The sequence below is a fragment of the Histoplasma capsulatum genome (assembly GCF_000150115.1).
Source record: "Histoplasma capsulatum G186AR genomic scaffold supercont2.6, whole genome shotgun sequence".
NCBI classification, from domain to species: domain Eukaryota; kingdom Fungi; phylum Ascomycota; class Eurotiomycetes; order Onygenales; family Ajellomycetaceae; genus Histoplasma; species Histoplasma capsulatum.
Window position 1 is genome coordinate 1,209,299 of NW_025544806.1, and position 17,698 is coordinate 1,226,996.

A 17,698-nucleotide genomic window follows, 5' to 3' on the forward strand; every position below is an offset into this window, starting at 1 on the left:
TTTTCTGTTTTTTTTTTGTACCCATGGGATCTGTGGGGCCTCAGTTATGGGCTTTTTTATTCCTTTTTTCTAGAATGAGATACTAGATGAGAAATTCGATTGTATATAGATGTCTCTTACTGCTGCTGCTGTTCAATTGCATTCTGTATCCATTTCCTTTTCCTTTCATGATTAGTCAGTCCTGATCCCCGCCCGTTCCTGAGGTTTGCGCGCCAAGCGGAATCAACCGGCCTCCAACTTCCACCGTCCAGACAACAACCCGCATATCTACGCTGGAGAACCATAGTCGTCCACATACTCTCTGTCCCTAATGCATGTGGCGACGGATTGGTATGCTTACGGCAACCGGAGCGGCTCCGTACACCCCTTGATAGCCGAGCTGTTTTCCATTTATATAAGCTGTGCGCTCCAGCACGCATAGCCAGGGCGGCTACCAGCTCCCATTTTTTTCAGATATGGCGTACGTGGTGCCTATTCACCATGCAAGCAGCATCCGCCATGCCATAAAACTCCAGTTCTTGGAGCCAGAAAAAGACTGTTTAGTTGTTGCGTGAGTATCTCCACTTCCTGTTGTATATGCGGGATGTCAAACATCTAACCACCCCCCACCAATTCCAGGAAATCCAACCGCCTCGAATTCTACTCCCAAACCCCCGATGGCTTCTCTCTCGAATACTCAAAGGCCATATACGGCAAAGTGACTATGCTTGCAAAGCTCTCACGGCCTCCGCTACCTTCGAAACCACCCCCGCAACCACAGTCCCTGGATCACCAGCTACCCCTACAACCGGCCCCCTTCCGTCCCCAAACCGATATCCTCTTCATAGGCACGGACAGGGCCTCCTATTTCACCGTCTCCTGGGACCAGAAGACAAAAAATCTCCGCACAGAGCGTAAATACGTTGACCTCGCCGACCCCTCGGCCCGCGCGTCCCAACTGGGCGACCGCTGCCTCATCGATCCCTCCGGTAGATTTCTCACACTAGAGTTATACGAAGGCATCGTCACAGTTATACCCATCGGTCAGCCACTGCGATCACGAGGGTCTGGGCGGAGGTTGGGGAAACGCGCTGCTAACGCCAGTGCAAGCGCCGCATACGCAAATCAGGATGCAGCAGCAGGGGCTGCGGCGGCGGACCTAGAGCTAGGCGAGCCGTGTCAGGCGCGCGTTGAGGAATTGTTGGTGCGGTCCTCGACGTTTTTACATACGCAGGCTGATACGCTACCGAGGATGGCGCTTTTATATGAAGATACGATGGGGAAGGTGCGGTTGAAGGTTAGGGAGCTGGAGGTTATGCATGGGGGAATGGGGATGGGGGGTGGGACGGGCAGTGGGGGCGGGATTGGGGCCGATGGGGGAATTGTGGCAGTGTTGAAGGGGTTGGATTTGTTGAAGGAGGAGTTGGAAATGGGGGCTAGCTTTTTGGTGCCGGTGCCGGCGCCCTTGGGTATGTTTTCTGTGCCCCTCTTGTATAGCGGGTTGTTCTCCACATATATTTATATTCATTTTACTCATTATTTACGAATAGGAGGCCTCCTCGTCCTTGGCGAAACCTCAATCCGATATCTGGACGACGCAAGTAACGAATGTATCTCACAACCACTCAAAGAAGCCACCATCTTCGTTGCCTGGGAGCAGGTCGATGGTCAGCGATGGTTGCTGGCAGACGACTATGGCCGGCTATTCTTCCTCATGCTTGTTCTAGACACCGACAACGCCGTGCAGAGCTGGAAGCTCGATCTTCTGGGTGATATCCCGCGTGCGTCTGTCTTAGTTTACATGGGTGGTGGAATCACGTTTATTGGCTCCCATCAGGGGGATTCTGAACTTATCCGCATCACTGAGGGATCGTTTGAGGTCATACAGACTTTCGCGAATATTGCCCCGATACTTGATTTTACCATTATGGATCTAGGCGGGAGGGCCATAGGAGAGAGTCAAACACATGAATTTTCGTCGGGCCAGGCACGGATTGTTACGGGTTCCGGTGCATTTAATGATGGAAGTCTGAGAAGCGTGAGAAGCGGCGTTGGAATGGAGGAGGTGGGCGTGTTAGGGGCTATGAAACATATTACGGACCTCTGGGCGTTGCGGGTAGCTTGTCCCCAAGAATTTTCAGATACCTTGTTGGTTTCATTTGTGGATGAGACGCGGGTATTCTATTTCACGCCGGATGGGGAAGTAGAGGAGAAAGAGGAGTTTATGGGGCTGGGACTTGCGGAAAGTACGCTGCTCGCGGCGAATCTGCCACATGGCCGGATTTTACAAGTCACGGAATGGAATGTCCGCGTTGCGGAGCTAGATGGTGGAATGGTGATTTGGGAGTGGTCGCCGGAACAGACGAAAGCGATCACGGCAGCTTCGTCGAATGACGATCATCTCGTGTTGATGGTTGGAGGCCAGGTTCTTATGATTTTCGATATTAGTGGCGATATCAACATTACTGGGGAGAAGGATTTTGGCGTCGATACCCAGGTTTCTGGTGTTACCGTCACGACGTCCCCGGCCCGCGCCTGTATTCTTTGCCTTCCACAGACGGCTGAAGTTGTCGTCATGAGCCTACCAGACCTTGCCATCCGCCGTAGTACATCGCTAGGAGAACCTGGAGATGCAGTTCCACGCTCTGTGCTGGTCGCAGAGGTGCTCCCCAATAATCCTGCAACTCTGTTTGTCTCCATGGCCGACGGAAGCGTATTTTCCTTCTCGTTCAATTCGGAAGATTTCTCCCTGACAAGCATGAGCAAATTGACTTTAGGCTCTGAGCAGCCTTCATTTAAGAAACTCCCCCGAGGAGACGGTTTGTATAACGTCTTCGCTACCTGCGAGCAGCCAAGCCTAATATACGCGGTAGAGGGCCGTATCGTCTATTCCGCCGTCAACTCTGATCAGGCCTCGCGCATCTGCCACTTCAACTCTGAAGCATACCCGGGATCCATTGCGCTAGCCACCCCGTCAGAATTGAAAATCACCCTCGTGGATGCTGAACGGACCACGCAGATCCAGACACTAGAGGTTGGCGAGACAGTGCGAAGGGTCGCGTATTCAGCACCTGAAAGGGCGTTTGGAATAGGCACTATTAAACGGACGCTTGAAGATGGGGCGGAGGTCATTGCGAGTCGGTTCATGTTGGCTGATGAGATCATGTTTCGCGAATTAGATATTTATGATCTGAATAAGGATGAGCTTGTGGAGAGCGTCATTCGCGCGCAGTTCCCGGATGGAATCGACAGTGAAGGCAATGACTTATTTAAGGACTTGTTTGTCGTGGGCACGTCGTATCTTGATGATTTTGGTGAGGGCTCAATACGCGGGAGGATATTAGCATTCGAAGTGACGGCCAACAGGCAACTGGCGAAGGTAGCGGAGATGCCTGTTAAGGGAGCGTGTAGGGCGCTGGCTATTGTGCAGGATAAAATAGTTGCTGCTCTGATGAAAACGGTTCGTTGAAATACTCCTTCCATACCACCCCCCAGAACAACCATGTGAGACTAACTCGTAAATCTAAAACAGGTTGTTGTCTACACGCTCTCCAAAGGCCAATTCGCCGACTATACTCTCTCCAAAACCGCCAGCTACCGCACCTCCACTGCTCCTGTCGACATCGCTGTGACAGGCAACTTGATCGCCGTCGCCGATCTCATGAAAAGCGTTTCCATCGTCGAATATCAACAAGGCGCCAACGGCCTGCCCGACAGCCTGACAGAAGTCGCCCGCCATTTCCAAACCCTCTGGAGCACTGCTGTCGCCCCTGTGGCCGAAGATACGTGGCTTGAAAGCGACGCTGAGGGAAATCTTGTCATGCTTCATCGGAATGTCAATGGGGTGACGGACGATGATAGACGAAGGTTAGAGGTTACGAGCGAGATTTCACTTGGGGAGATGGTAAATCGGATACGGCCGGTGAATATTCAGGGATCACAGGGGGCGGAGGCGGCAATTTCGCCGAGAGCGTTCTTAGGGACGGTAAGTTTATGGTTATATGGTTTTTTTTTTTTTTTTTTTTTTCCAATTTATACTTCACTTTTCATGATACGTCGAAAACTAACGACGCCCAAATCTATGGGATGGATATGTAGGTCGAAGGCTCCATCTACCTCTTCGGGATCATTAACCCTACCTACCAAGATTTGCTCATGCGCTTGCAATCCGCAATGGCTGGTATGGTTGTGACACCTGGCGGGATGCCATTCAACAAGTTCCGCGCCTTCAGGAATACCATACGTCAGGCGGAGGAGCCGTATCGGTTCGTTGACGGAGAGCTCATTGAGCGGTTTTTGGGCTGTAGTGTGGAATTACAAGAGGAAATCGTCGGGAAGGTCATTGCGGATGGGGTTGCGGGGGTCACTGTTGAGAGTGCTAAGGGGCTTGTGGAAGAACTGAGAAGAATGCATTAGGACGAATGCACTTCGCTTGTCGCGTGTTGTGGATACGGATCGTAGTGTATCGACTTACTAGCGATATAACACTCTGATATAAGCTCTTTTGTAAACCCTGGAGGGAAGCCTTTTGAGCTTTTTGTTGGGTTGCGACGGTTCCTTTAATGCAAGTTTGTAGAATGGGCAGTTGAGATTCAAATTCTGTCTGGGGTGTAATAATGGGTGATGGAAAAAAGCAGCAACACAGAGTAATACTATATACGGCCTTCATACAGGAGTAATATTTCCATCGTTTATTCAACCGGAGAGCTCTCTGCAGGGATTGACCAAGTTAATCCCAAAGTAAGATAGCCAATCGGGATTCCAAGTTTTTATACATACGAAACAACAAAATCGAATGAGATATTGACTTTAGCGCAATATTCAGAGTATGTAGTATCCCAAAATCCCAACGCCACAAGAAAAAAGTGGGCGAAATAAAAATCAATCCTCCAGCAAATCAGCAATATCATTATCATCTTCATCTTCCCTCAGTCTCTCCCCCGCCTCCTCAAGCTGCCTCAACACCCTCTTCTGTCTCCGCCTCGCACTCTTCCCCCACTGCGGCACACCCGACGGCTTCACCACCCTTCCCGTCCCGTTTTCTCCTCCTTCCTCCTCGTTCTCCTCACTATCACTCCCCACACCCAGCGCGCCCCTCAGCGCATTCGCGGAGATCTTCGCCTTCGCGCCGGCCGAACCCGCATTCGCAGCCTCCACCTCCGCTCGTTCCCGTTCTTTCTCCTCCGCGTCGGCTTTATCCATGTTAGTGTTGAGGAGCTTGCGGAACCCCGCATCTATGTACGGGCGCAGGAAGAGGTAGCCGCCTATTATCCAGACGAGGCGGATGTAGTCGCGCAGTGTCAGGGAAGAGAGGGAGTTGGAGAGATTGGATGTTAGGTTAGTGTACCAGGTTTGGAGGGTGGCGAGGATGGAGGATGGGTCTAACGTGGCCATTGTTGCTGCAGCGGCCTGAGATGGAATTTGTGCGTTTTATGTGAAGGTTGCCGTTTGGTAAAATTTGTTGTTCGAGGTGGTGGATGGATTTTTAGCTGATTGGGAGGTTTGAGATTGGTGGTTGCGGAGAGGTGCGAGGGTGAAGGGTCTTCGAGTGGTTACGTGGTTTGCATAGTGCGGGAAGACTGGGGTTCCAAAACGATTGGCTATACCTCATTGATGGGATAGGCGGTCATACTTAGGTATTTGGATATCCCTGGGAACGGAATATAAATGGTTTTCTGCTCTAGCTTACACCTATCCGACTGGTAGATTTGCGGCAATTCTGAGCCGGAAAAAAATAACTAAAAAGAGAAGAGAGCATTAATTACGTCATCATCTCGTGATCGCTTAGTTAACGCTTAACGCTTGACTGGTCCAATGTCGCGTCTAGCGCGTTTCATTCCAGCCCAACCTTCAGGGACGATAATTAATTAATTAGTATCCATGGATTCCAGCTGAAAACCCCAACATCCACTCCAATGGCTGAGCAAGAACAGGATTCCGTGGCCCTAGAAGAGGTCAGTCTAATCTGCCATATTTGTTGATGCGGTATCCTCCAATGGCTGGACATGCTAATATTCTTCGTACACCCGCAGCGCCTTAAGTCGGCTCTTTGGCTTGAAATTGGGAGAATTGTGGACGATGAAACTATTAAGCTAGGTGTCGATGCGACTCCGCAGTTTATAGGCGCGCTGATGGAGATGGTTTGGGCACAAATAGGTACATTCCACCCAGTCTTGATGCGAGATTATTTTACTCTCTTCATGCCGGCTATGGCAATCCCAAGAGAGCGTTGTGTGCGTGATGCTGATATCACGTTCAGAAACCGTAGGACAGGACCTGGAGGCATTCGCCAAGTAAGAGCTAATCTTCATTTGTCGCCTCTTTTGCAACTTGAAAAGTCTAGTGCCTCCCCGCCGAGATATTTCTCGTCTTTGCTTACTCTGTGACCCCATTGACTGTAGACATGCCGGGCGGTCAACGATCAACTTATCCGACGTGATGCTCCTAGCTCGGCGAAATGAGGGCTTAGAATCGATATTGCGAGCATTCGTGGACCAAGAACTAGCAAAAGAGTAACCAAAGTGCGGGACGAAGTGACCTCGTTATTGCCCCACGGATTAAATTTCTCAGCCTTTTCCGTGATACCATCACACCATATACCAATCACCGTCCATCCTTTTGTCCAGTGGTGTTGCTTCACAAAACTAGAAATCCATTCAACCTGCCCACGATGTCCCCAGAATGACTGCCTTGCGAACTTCGGTTGAGAGGTTACCAAATACTCGATTTGCCATCAGATACGCGACAACAGATAGAGTGGTTGGGAATATAATCTTTCCGTAGACGTGGAATTCCGGACGAGTTTCTTCTTTATATAGGTTTCGCTCATATACACTCGGGAAACTTCAGGGCCGCTTGTGATGTGGTTACCGAGAAACTGTTCGAAGCCAAGGAACATGCCGAATGTGTGGAGTGTTTACGCAGCCAACACCTTTTCATACACATCAATGCAAGGCTAAATTATTTGTTCAGTCAGCTCCGAAACCCTGTGCGTGGTTTAATACGGTGAATCTAATTATGATCTGCTCTGTCTCCCCAACTTCCCTTTACGCTCCTTATTATTGATTATTTATTCCCTTTATTTTTCTTCAATTACCCACTCCCCGCTTGCTTAGTCTTTTTTTTTTTTTTTTTTAACATGTGAAATGCGGGCAGTTGACGTAATTGCTACCATACTGGATTCCCGCTGTTTTTCTAAACCCACACAACGCTTTTTGAACTCGCACTTGAGGATCGAGTTGCGCAGCGTATACGCAGAAAAAGAGAAAAACACAAAAGAGAAGAAAGCGACCGCAAGTTGAACAGCTCTCTCTAACTGGGTCGACTTTTTATTGTTGGCTTCAACGTTTTTGCTCGCAGCTCCAAGTTAGCCAGCCGCCAACCTGCCCTGACGTCATCGTGTGGCTCCTCCTTGCGACGGCCGATTTTTCCTGAGAAGCCACGGCTCGGCGACAGCCAAAATCCGCCCAATTCCATCGCAGTTGTGATTCTTGTTCTTTTGTTGTTAAGTTTTCCCTGGGAAGCATTTCCACACACTGTTAGCATGACATATTTACTCTAACTGCGCGACATTTCCCTGCTGTTTGAACCACCTGCCGATTTGATTTACAAGCCCCGATAGTTTCATTATACGCAAGCTTGGATAGGCTTGCTAGCCCGCAACTATGAGTACCGCTGGGTTTCTTATCCGTTTTACCAACTTCTTCTTCCGTCTTTTCCAGCTCGCCGCGTCAGCCATCATCCTGGGCATATTTTCTTATTTCCTCGCAGTCCTCACCGACCATAACATGCCCATTGCACGATGGGTCAAAGCTGTTACGGGCATTTCCGGTGCAGCAACTCTATACACACTGACGGCGTCGATACTCACACTCTGCATTGGAGGGATAGCATTCTTTGCAGCATTGATGCTTGTTCTCGACATTTGTTTTGTCTGTGGTTTTGTTGCGATTGCGATCATGACACGACATGGCGCAAATTCATGTTCTGGGATCGTTGTCACTCCTTTGGGTACTGGAGCTGCGAATCAACCCGCTCCCGGCTTCGGAGAGGGCGGCTTCGGTACTGGAGGTGATAGGCACTTCACATATATGCCGAGCTTAGGATATGCTTGTCGATTGCAGAAGGGATCTCTCGCCGTTGCTATCATTGGGTGGTAAGTGCTATTGTTTATTTTACTTTATTTATTATTTTTCTTCACAACATCGCAATTCCCATCTTAACGTCTTAACGCCACTCCATATGCTCACCCGTTGGTGACCCGGCAGCATACTCTTCGCGCTCTCCCTATATCCCCAAATCCTCTACGCTCGCCATCACAAACGTGGCAAGCGCTTCGGCCCCTCACCTGGAAACAACTATACAGAAGGCCCCAGTCGCACTGGAGGACGATCTTTCTGGGCCTTCGGCCGCCGCCGCAGCCCAGAAACTTCCATTGGTCCCTCCACAGGTGCTGCAGCCAACAGCTACCCACCAGGAGCCGATGGCGTAACCGGCGACGATCAAGACGAGAAACCGTATTCTCGTTACGCTAATGTGTTTAGACGGGGGAAGCAATCACATGGCTCGACGGCTGGTGGTTCGGGTACTGACGCCCAGCCTCAGGCCGGTGGATATGGTGCGCCTGCGACTGGTACGCAAGCATATGGTGAGACACCTGCGGTTGGCATGCCTGGGGCTGGAGTTGATACCACTCCAGGAGTAGGAGGGTTTGGAGGTGGAGGTGGAGGTGGCGGGAGTGCTGGGTATGCAAATTATGGATATGGCCAGAGCGGCGCTGTGGAGGATGGGTATTCTTATGGGTATGGGGCCAGACCGCAATATGAAACTGCGCAATTCCCTGTGTCTTCGGGCCAAAGAGATTTCTAAGGGTGGGTGGGAAATGACTGTTTTCGATTTTTCTGTTTAGCCCCTTTAATAGCCCCTTCTGATCTTACTCCCCTATCCTTTTCAATATTAACGTAACTTGTCAAATGCGGGCGATATCATAGCCGTGGATTGGCAAACAAAGCTGCTGAAGGGCAGTGCTTCTCGCTTCCACCTGAGTTCACAGCCAATAGCCTAAACCAGAAGCTGAAATTGGGTGGTCAAAACAGCTCCTTGCATCATTATGGATAATTTGTATATATTAATTCATTCCTGTATTATATTTTAATTACTTTTTATATTCCAATGTTCTCATAGTCCATTCACTTTGAGATCATGTTTTTGGTCCTGACCAGTTGGTTGTTGGTCTTGTTGGTTGGTCGAGGACTGCAGAACACCCTATTCGTACGGCCGAAGACTATGTATGTATCCGTATGGAAATTCAACAAGTAATATCATATCACTGCAATAAAATCAAATTACATGATCAATACAATTGTAAGCGATGTATACACCTAGAAGTCTGATACCTGTGAGCTCTGAGGCAGAATGGGAAACGCCCATGAAACAGGATAAAACATTCTCTAGCATAAATGGATGAAATGAAATCACAAAGGGACAGAAGGGTAAATAGAAGGTATGTATTTCGTGATTCGGGAAGCACCCCTCAACAGGAGAAAGAGAGCAGACGTATTTTGAACAAGCAACCCTTAGACATTCGCCATTTTGTCTCAAGATATCAACGACAAGATAAGTGTAGGCGAAAAAAAAACAACCGGGGAACAAAGATAATCAACAAGAAGAAGGAAGAAAGAATCCGCCGATAGGTAGTTACCTTGAAACACAAGGTGGCAAAAGTAGGGGCAATATCAAAAACGGCAACAATGATACTGGCAGGCACAGCCTTGGGTCGAATATCAAATTCGTCCACAAACCAACAGGTCATTAAAATAGCATCGTGTGCTGTTTCAAGTTACTTTCTGAGCTTCCACAGCCATCAAATAAAAGGTTTAAATAAAAATGAAAAATGATAAAAAAGAAGAAATACCCCTACCCAATATTTCCTTTTCCTTGCCTTCGCCTCCTTTTCATGCAACACCAATCTTGCCACCTCTGCACGCTGTTCCTGCCGCCACTGATCCCATGGAAATGTAGTGGGATCCATCGCCGGAGCACATGGACCATGTAGATTCCGAGTCACACTTTATGCTTCCTGCAGTACAACCTCCGGAGCTTCCTGGAGCAGGAGCCGCCGCTGGCGGTGGAGAAGATCCTTGCCCTCCTGTATCTGGCATCGGGTTCGATGGTGGAGTGGGGTTGCTGTCAAGCGGCGGTGACGCAGGGGTTTGTTGAGGCGACGACCCAGCCGGTGTAGATGCTGGAGAAGAATCTGCAGGAGATTGAGGAGCTGGAGTTGGTGGTTCTGACTTCGGTCCAGGAGCTTGGCCGCCAGAAGGACTAGTACAATTGACAATTCCCCTGTTCGGTGGACCATTACCGTCGGGTCCTAATTCAACAACCGATCCCGGGTCTGGAAACACTATAGCGGACCCTTCCTCGGTGTTGCACTTGGTTTGAAGGGCAACGTTGGCCTTGAAGAGCTCAGGGAGACTGTCAAAGCCATCTCCTGAACCACCAGCAACGTTGACGTAGGCACAATTCATGTACATTTCACGATTGCCGATCCTATTAAACCATGTCCAGGCGAATACTGCCTTGCCAGAAGGCGCATTGGATGGAATCTTAAATTTGTATTTGAGTGGTATGGGACACCCGCCAATAATGGACTTGATGACCTTGAACGACTTCCCTTGGTCGTAAGAAAGTGAAATCTGGCATGAACCACCGCCATGGGTTGCTATATTTTGATCTATTGTCATTTCGTACTCATTCCCAGCTTTGTACTCTGCAGTTGCCTTGAAAGAATCTGTTAAGTATCCTTTGCAAGGATAATTCGATCCGTTCTTCCATAGTGGGTCTTTATAATTGAAATCCATATTGGCAGAATTAGCAGGATTTAGGGGGCTTCGAATTGGGAGCGGGTTCAGCATTTGCATGTGGCTGTACACCCCATGGCCTAGAAAGCCCAGGACAAGAATGATAACGTGATATACAATGGTCATATAGGCGGTTCAAGGTAGTTCCGGGAAGCTGGAGAGTAGAAATGCGCTTGTCAAATAAAATGGATCAGGTGTTCGCAATTTTAGCGGTCGATTGAGAAAAGAATGAACAATATAAATCTGAATGTTGGTTCGTAGGTGCGGTCGGTTTGAAGCCGTGGGATAGATAGATATATCTATATATCTATATATCTATATATATGTTTGATCATTGCTGACGAGCTACTGCTGACATTATATAAGATCCCTCTGGCGCTTAGGAAGGGAGCCATGATGAATTCGCCATTAATGGTGAAACCGATGGCTCTAGGAACGAATAACAATGGCAATAATTTCATTTGTGTTTTCCCATTCTCATCACATCGACCAAAGTAACTGACGGGTAAGGCCGATTGATGAACAGAATCAAGTCGCAGCCGCTGGGTGGCGAGGGATTCTGAAGTTATTCCCACATTGGTAACAATTCATAATGAGCTGGACAAAGCCTTTGTATTGAGAATGCCGTGGGTGATTGTTTCCTGCCGTTGCCCCAACATCGTCTCCTCAGAGGGGTTAGGAATCAATGGTGAAGTTTCATGTTGTCCCTCGACAGAAATTGATACCAGGATCCCAGATCATAGAAACAAGAACAGGCATTACTTTAATAGATTCTAAATTGATTAAGGCTTATGTATTGATACATAATTGCATGCCGCCGCGACCATAGGATCGATATTTGAAACGGGAAAGTCAGAGGTTCCACCGTAAACCGATATGTCCGAGTCATGGCTTACTGGCGATCCATCTAGGAAGTTAAAATGTCAGTTGAGAATACGGGTTAAAAGTCCCACTCGGAAGAAGTAAATTCCCCCAAGGGCCTGAGGGCTGGGTGCTTGATGAAACATTAGTTCGCTCTTCATAACAGAAATCCGACAATTTTCGGTATCCGGCGCACTCCATTTCCATTCTCGCCCGACTCAACTCAGGGAACATGTTTCGCCCTTTTCCGGTATGCTTCATGTCCAATCTGAGCCTGCGATGTTCGTCAATACAGACACCCTATAGTTGACTACATTTCGTAGATGGCGAATCATAATTATAATTTTTCTCACAGTATTGTGCCACTAGCTTCAACTGGAACTAATCGGTTGCTCATCTGCCAAGGCTCACAGAACATGTAGCCCTACCGCGCTAAATAAGAGCGATGTGTATTTCAACCTCCGATGAGAATAGATATCATCCAATCTATGTATTTGTACGTCAAAGGATCGAACGAGTGCAGGATCCACCTACTGGTTCCCTTCCCAGGCTAAGACGCGTCCCCAGGAAGCAAGTCAGCACTAGACCGAAACATAGAGAAGTAGGTATATCCAGATGTGATATTGCGGAATAACCATGACTACGACATCATGGGCTAAATCGAATCGATATGGTTTCAACGTCTGTAATCGTAAAACACAGATCCTAGAGGAGATGAAGTCCCAATGAATCCCTGCCGGCACACGCAGCAAAAAGGACAATGGCTTGATGAACTGAGAATCCTTCACGGTAAACCCTGTGGTATTTTAACTGGCATGCTCCGAGAATTAGATCACGAAATATAACCCATTCATTAAGGGATTTGGTAGCATTGCCCCAAAGCATTTACCTCCCTGTGGAGATGGAGAGGATATAATGAGAGTAAAAGTGTATAGCTGGCTTATTGACGAATCGATAGCCTTAGAGAAGTGCGATCATTAGTATAAAGGGATTAGAGGCATCCTTGACAAGAATCGGAAACCCTTTTCGCACAGGTGAGAGTTCGAACCCAATACTATATGAGGACAAGTGGAATGTGTTGGGGGGATTGGGTTGGGTGATTCGTACCCTCTATATTGAGCTCTTTTGCCCGAAGTGGCCTAATGGAATGAGGGTTAAGTTACCTAATCTCGCATTTTGCCCCCGCCAATGATATAATCATAAATATATCATGCATTTCATCGAGTCTTTCCAAGGAAAGACAAATTCCGGCTCCAGTAGCTCAGCGGTTAGAGCGTGCGATTGCAGTTACGCACTCTATCGCAATGTCCCTTGTTCGAATCAGGGTTGGAGCTGAACAGTGAATTCCTTTTTATTCCTTGTGATTTTTTTTTCTTAAAAAACACTTCCAGATTTCCTTTCATAGTTGATGCTAGAGCAATGATGTCGTCCTACTTCTCCCTTAATTGTTTAACTTCGTCAACTATATTTGTTGCATATCGAAGGGCGAAGTCTGTGCTAGAACAGCGGACAGGAAGACCATTCCTTACGCCTTGTTCATTTTGCAACGGATAAATCTGGCCACGTTTGAGATATAGATAGCCTGTTATATCTTGAGCTAAATTATATTGAGGTGTGAGATATCTGCGATGTCTACTTTTATATACATGGCTACTATTTTTATAATCTCTCCTGTCAGCGGAATGACGCATCTAGAACCAGGGGGCACACGCTTCCATGGTGATCCCTGTACGCAAGAGCAACTGAGATCTAATTTTGGCGCTAGCAGTTGAAACAAAATGCACGAAAACGATTTCCACAGGCTGCCCAAGTCCTTCTAACAATCAACAAGATGTGCAGATTTCCATAGCTTATGTGGACCCTTTTTCTTTTCGACATTTCATGACTCTGATGCAAAGAACGGAGGTTGGTGTGCCCGCTACAATTTAGTATTGCCACGCAGAAAGTGGATTCCAATCTGAAAACATTGGTAAAATTGAACGCTATGCTCATATTAGAAAGATTACCTATATGTGAGTGGGATGCAGGACTTAGGATAGCGTCGATATATATTGAATGTCAACCAAGTAGAAACGGATGAAAGGAAATCAGCCAGCGGGCAGCAACAAAGTTTATCTTACACATATTAAAATATTTATGGAAAAATCAACAGTAGGAGGAACGTTTCCGTTGAGTATTTGCGAAAAGAGGACAAGGAAGCCGAAATCGACAGGAAAAAAAAAAACACCTTAATATAAGTGCTGGGTTTGGCGGATGAAGATAAGCCATCGACTTTATCATATCTTGTGGGAAAAGATGGAGATGGATATCAAGAATATTTATTGGGAATGAGAAGCTGCGTATTCCGACGGGGGTCCAATATATAGCGATGTAGCGACGTTCTGATCAAAAAAACAGTAAAATTGGAACGACTAAAAATTGTTCACATAGAACGGAATGAAAGACAATAGAGCCACTGGACTAGTTTCCGTTTGTTTGTGTCCCATTTTCCTGTTTCCCGTTTCCATGTTTACCGTTCTTCTTCGGCGCGGCTTTTGATATACTAGCCCTCACATACGTTTCTCTCACTGGATCTCCTTTGTGATCTAAAACAGCCCACTCCCCAATGCCCAGATCCTCTGGAGCTATCCTGACTCCACGGCCGCCGCCGCCAATAATAAGATTACCGGGACGATAGTTATTGTCCGCCTTTAACCGCTGAATGGCAGAGTTATGGATCTTTGCATCCAACGGAATGTCGCGCACTTCCCCGCAGGGTAGAGGCCAACGAATAGGGGCCCAAGAGCCATCTTGCTGTAAATCCATCCTTTTAAAGGGAAGATACTCCATCATTTTCCATGCTAATACTGATACGGCTGGTAGACCAGACGTAAATTCCAGAGAGTCATGGATGTGACCTTTGGTTCCAGAGTATTGTAGAGCATTATAAAAACTCCTTGATAATGAAGACTGTTCTGGGTCGTCTTGGGGAACTTCTTGGACGGCTGAATCATCCACTCCATTGATTACAATCTCCGGTGGATTTGGTTGTTGCCTCTGGTCGATATTCCATGATTTCTCAATGGGTGAGTAATCGCCAGAGAACTCTAATGCGCATTCGAATTGTTTGAGTTTGCGCTCATCGAATAGTAATCCAGCGCGTTGTGCTTCGTGAACCATCCAGACCAAGGGTGCATGACTGAGTGGCCATTTCTCTCCTGGCATGAGTCCCCAGCCACCACCGATATCAGCATGACAGCCAGGGAACCAAACTTCCTGGATATCCTGGACAGTTTGGTCTGATTGGACGGATCTGTCATCGGTAATATGAGAAGAGTGTGGCGGGAAATGGGCCACACTATCGGCGGAGCTCGCACAATCAGCAGAGAAATTACGGTTATCAGGGACCGACAGACTAAGATTATGCATCGAATGATGAGGATATGATGGACGGTAGCGGTTCTCTTCTTGAGGCTGGGTCCAACCTGTTTCAGGTGGATTGGCGTTGACATTTCCTAAAGCTTTGGTTTCACCCTTGCCTGTCCTTGACTTGGATTTTTCCCGGAGCGTTATCGAAGCCTGCTTCTTCTTTCTGCGGGAAGATATACGTGAGATGAACGAAAATCGGCGATATCTACACTGTGATTCTTGGGGGTGATGGTTTTGAGAGATCAAGTCTTGGCGGAATTTAGCACGTCTTTCATCAATGCCAACTGCATGTCTGATAACCTTGGCCGAACTTCTCGCGGTATAGGGGAATCTGTTCCGCGACATCCATGGTGACTCGAATTTGGGAACGCTGTTCACAGTGTCAAATAGGCCTAAGAACCGAATCCGCTGGATTGGACGACTGAACGTTTCGCGAAAAGCTTTCATGAAATTATATAGATCGTGTCTCTTTTTGATATCTGCCTTACTGATCCCTGCTCGCTGTTGCCATTTTGAAAAGGTTTTCCACGCAAAAAAGACGAGCTCTTCATTTCCAATCGTTAGGAGGCCAACGTAGTCCAGCATCTCGGCCAGAAAGCGAGCTATATACGCCCCACGGCTAAATCCGAAGAAGAATATTTCATCGCCCGGAGAATAATACCGCATCAGAAATCGGTAGCCAGCAAGCACATGTTGATCAAACGATGAGCCAATAGCTGCGTCTTTTGCCTTTGTCCAGCTCCGTTTGATGCGAGAAAATGTGCCTGCATGACTTGAGATTTTCGCTGACGTTACGTAAGTCCCAATTCCAGGCTGATAATAGTGGAATTGTTGTCCTTGATTTCTATCTAGCATCTGCGGTTTAATGTCAGCACTGAAAATACTATCTTTACATTGAGTGTTTATAGCATTGATCACTGACTCGAAATATTTTTAGTACATTGCTGTCCGACTCGTCGCCAGAAAATTTATTACCGGTACCATCGAAGCAAAGGACAAATGTTTTTGGAATATCTGAGGCGTAATGTGACATCAGGACGATTTTATGCGGAATCGCTGCTGCTGGTACTTGCAAAGTGGTGTCGACAAAGGAGAAAGGAATTGGATTTACTGCTCAGAGAGGAAGTATAGTCCGAAGAGGGGTTAGGTTTGGTGGGCTTTTCTTAAGTTAGTGTAACGCAGCGCTGCTTGTATCACTGTGTGTAAAACTTGGCTGCGTTGATAACGTTCTTCATGTGAGGAAAATGATGGTTCTTTTGCTCCCAATCAGGGGCTCAATGTAGTTGGAACAAGCACAGCGGTAATCACTTGAAAGTGGTGGATGACTACAATTCTAAACGTCACTGCGGGATGTATTTATCTATTTTGAACTCAGAGGATGTCAAGGCGGAGCCATCGTCACAGCTGGAATCGCGCTGGAGGATTGCACAGGCCTGGTGTTGATCGAAGAGGAGTTCTGCAGGTAAAGTTAGCCGAAGCTGAAATTTGGATCCATCGACATTGAAGCTATGGTGAGCTCAACCATTTTCGGATTGGCTCAGCCACTAGCCTTAGCGTGAGATCTAAGAATGACAACATTGGTCAGCCTGACGGGCGGAGCGCTGCATGTTCTCAAATAGAACTCCACATTAAAATAAAACGTCCAGAACCCTTCGGTTTCCCTGTCCCGGGATCTCAAACAGGTTAGGCGCTGGACGCCCTTCCAATGCTCTGTCAGTGGATCATGAAAGCCGAGTCCGTCACACAATGGTTTCGACTGATGATTATGGCTGGCTGAGAAAAAGCCCGAAAATGCACCCGAAGAAAACCTCAAGAGGATCCTTTACTAGAGAGGCGATTGGTCCCGAATACCCTGCAAAGACAAAATTGCGCCGACCTGATAATAAAAGGAGGAAGAAAAGTCAAATAAGATTTACCTATAGCTAGTCAAGAACTTGGTGACTCAAACACATGGCTATGGACAAAGAGCCGGGTTGACCAGTCCGTGAGTTCAGAGATCAAGGGTCTGAGGAGAGCAGTCCGAGACCAAGTCCTTATGCCCAGATCGAGTAGCATCAATAGTGTAGTTTTATGGTGGGGCACCAGGTGGCATCCATGTTTTCCACCTCCCCCGCCGCTAATCAACTGTAAACGAGGATCGAACATTGTTGTGGAGCGAGCAATGATGTTGGAGGAGCGCAACAGAATGGAAACGTGGAAGTTGTGTTTGACGATGAGAGGCTGAGAGTGTGGTGTTCTTCTGCAAATCAGGTGATTGATGGCGCTTCCACTCCCAAAGGCTTCGTTTACTCCTTTCCAAACCTCCAACCAGTTGGCTGGACACCACCAATAAGACTCCCAAGCCAGAGACAGCGTCGAAGGGTTTCTGGCCAAATGCACACTCAATTTACTCCTCGATCCGGGATTCAAATTCTGCCCGAGTGTGGCGCGTGCATACGATGCAGTAGTTGCAGTATGCTTCGCGCACCTGTGCTGCTTGACAACCGACAGGCATGAAGTCAATCATCTCCTCCAATTAGTGGTTTGCTCGCTTCCTGAATTGACTGAATGATAATTGGCTCTTCCAGTCAGGATTCCTCAGGAATCAC

General features: G+C 47.6%; 6 protein-coding genes and 1 non-coding gene across 7 annotated transcripts; 4 read left to right on the plus strand and 3 right to left on the minus strand.

Moving 5' to 3' along the window:
* Positions 1–455: 455 nt before the first annotated feature.
* On the plus strand, positions 456–4,471 carry HCBG_05122 (DNA damage-binding protein 1a; the record flags this gene model as incomplete). The annotated part of the gene is made up of 5 exons (XM_045432171.1): positions 456–550; positions 619–1,448; positions 1,530–3,439; positions 3,512–3,964; positions 4,078–4,471. The coding sequence occupies 5 exons, from the start codon at positions 456–458 to the stop codon at positions 4,393–4,395; spliced, it is 3,606 nt and encodes a 1,201-aa protein (XP_045287383.1).
* Positions 4,472–4,860: 389 nt separating this feature from the next.
* HCBG_05123 (uncharacterized protein) lies at positions 4,861–5,660 on the minus strand (the record flags this gene model as incomplete). The annotated part of the gene is made up of 1 exon (XM_045432172.1): positions 4,861–5,660. One exon carries the CDS (start codon positions 5,371–5,373, stop codon positions 4,861–4,863), a length of 513 nt encoding a protein of 170 aa, XP_045287384.1.
* Positions 5,661–5,894: 234 nt separating this feature from the next.
* Positions 5,895–6,495, plus strand: HCBG_05124 (uncharacterized protein; the record flags this gene model as incomplete). The annotated part of the gene is made up of 4 exons (XM_045432173.1): positions 5,895–5,933; positions 6,012–6,135; positions 6,239–6,272; positions 6,381–6,495. 4 exons carry the CDS (start codon positions 5,895–5,897, stop codon positions 6,493–6,495), a joined length of 312 nt encoding a protein of 103 aa, XP_045287385.1.
* A 1,148-nt stretch (positions 6,496–7,643) lies between these two features.
* HCBG_05125 (uncharacterized protein) lies at positions 7,644–8,847 on the plus strand (the record flags this gene model as incomplete). The annotated part of the gene is made up of 2 exons (XM_045432174.1): positions 7,644–8,134; positions 8,247–8,847. The coding sequence occupies 2 exons, from the start codon at positions 7,644–7,646 to the stop codon at positions 8,845–8,847; spliced, it is 1,092 nt and encodes a 363-aa protein (XP_045287386.1).
* A 1,085-nt stretch (positions 8,848–9,932) lies between these two features.
* HCBG_05126 (uncharacterized protein) lies at positions 9,933–10,967 on the minus strand (the record flags this gene model as incomplete). The annotated part of the gene is made up of 1 exon (XM_045432175.1): positions 9,933–10,967. The coding sequence occupies one exon, from the start codon at positions 10,965–10,967 to the stop codon at positions 9,933–9,935; it is 1,035 nt and encodes a 344-aa protein (XP_045287387.1).
* Positions 10,968–12,952: 1,985 nt separating this feature from the next.
* Positions 12,953–13,036, plus strand: HCBG_11039. Its single transcript has one exon. It is a non-coding gene; the product is annotated as a tRNA-Cys (tRNA).
* Positions 13,037–13,764: 728 nt separating this feature from the next.
* On the minus strand, positions 13,765–16,143 carry HCBG_05127 (uncharacterized protein; the record flags this gene model as incomplete). Its single annotated transcript, XM_045432176.1, has 2 exons — positions 13,765–15,965; positions 16,033–16,143. The coding sequence occupies 2 exons, from the start codon at positions 16,141–16,143 to the stop codon at positions 14,163–14,165; spliced, it is 1,914 nt and encodes a 637-aa protein (XP_045287388.1).
* Positions 16,144–17,698: the final 1,555 nt, after the last annotated feature.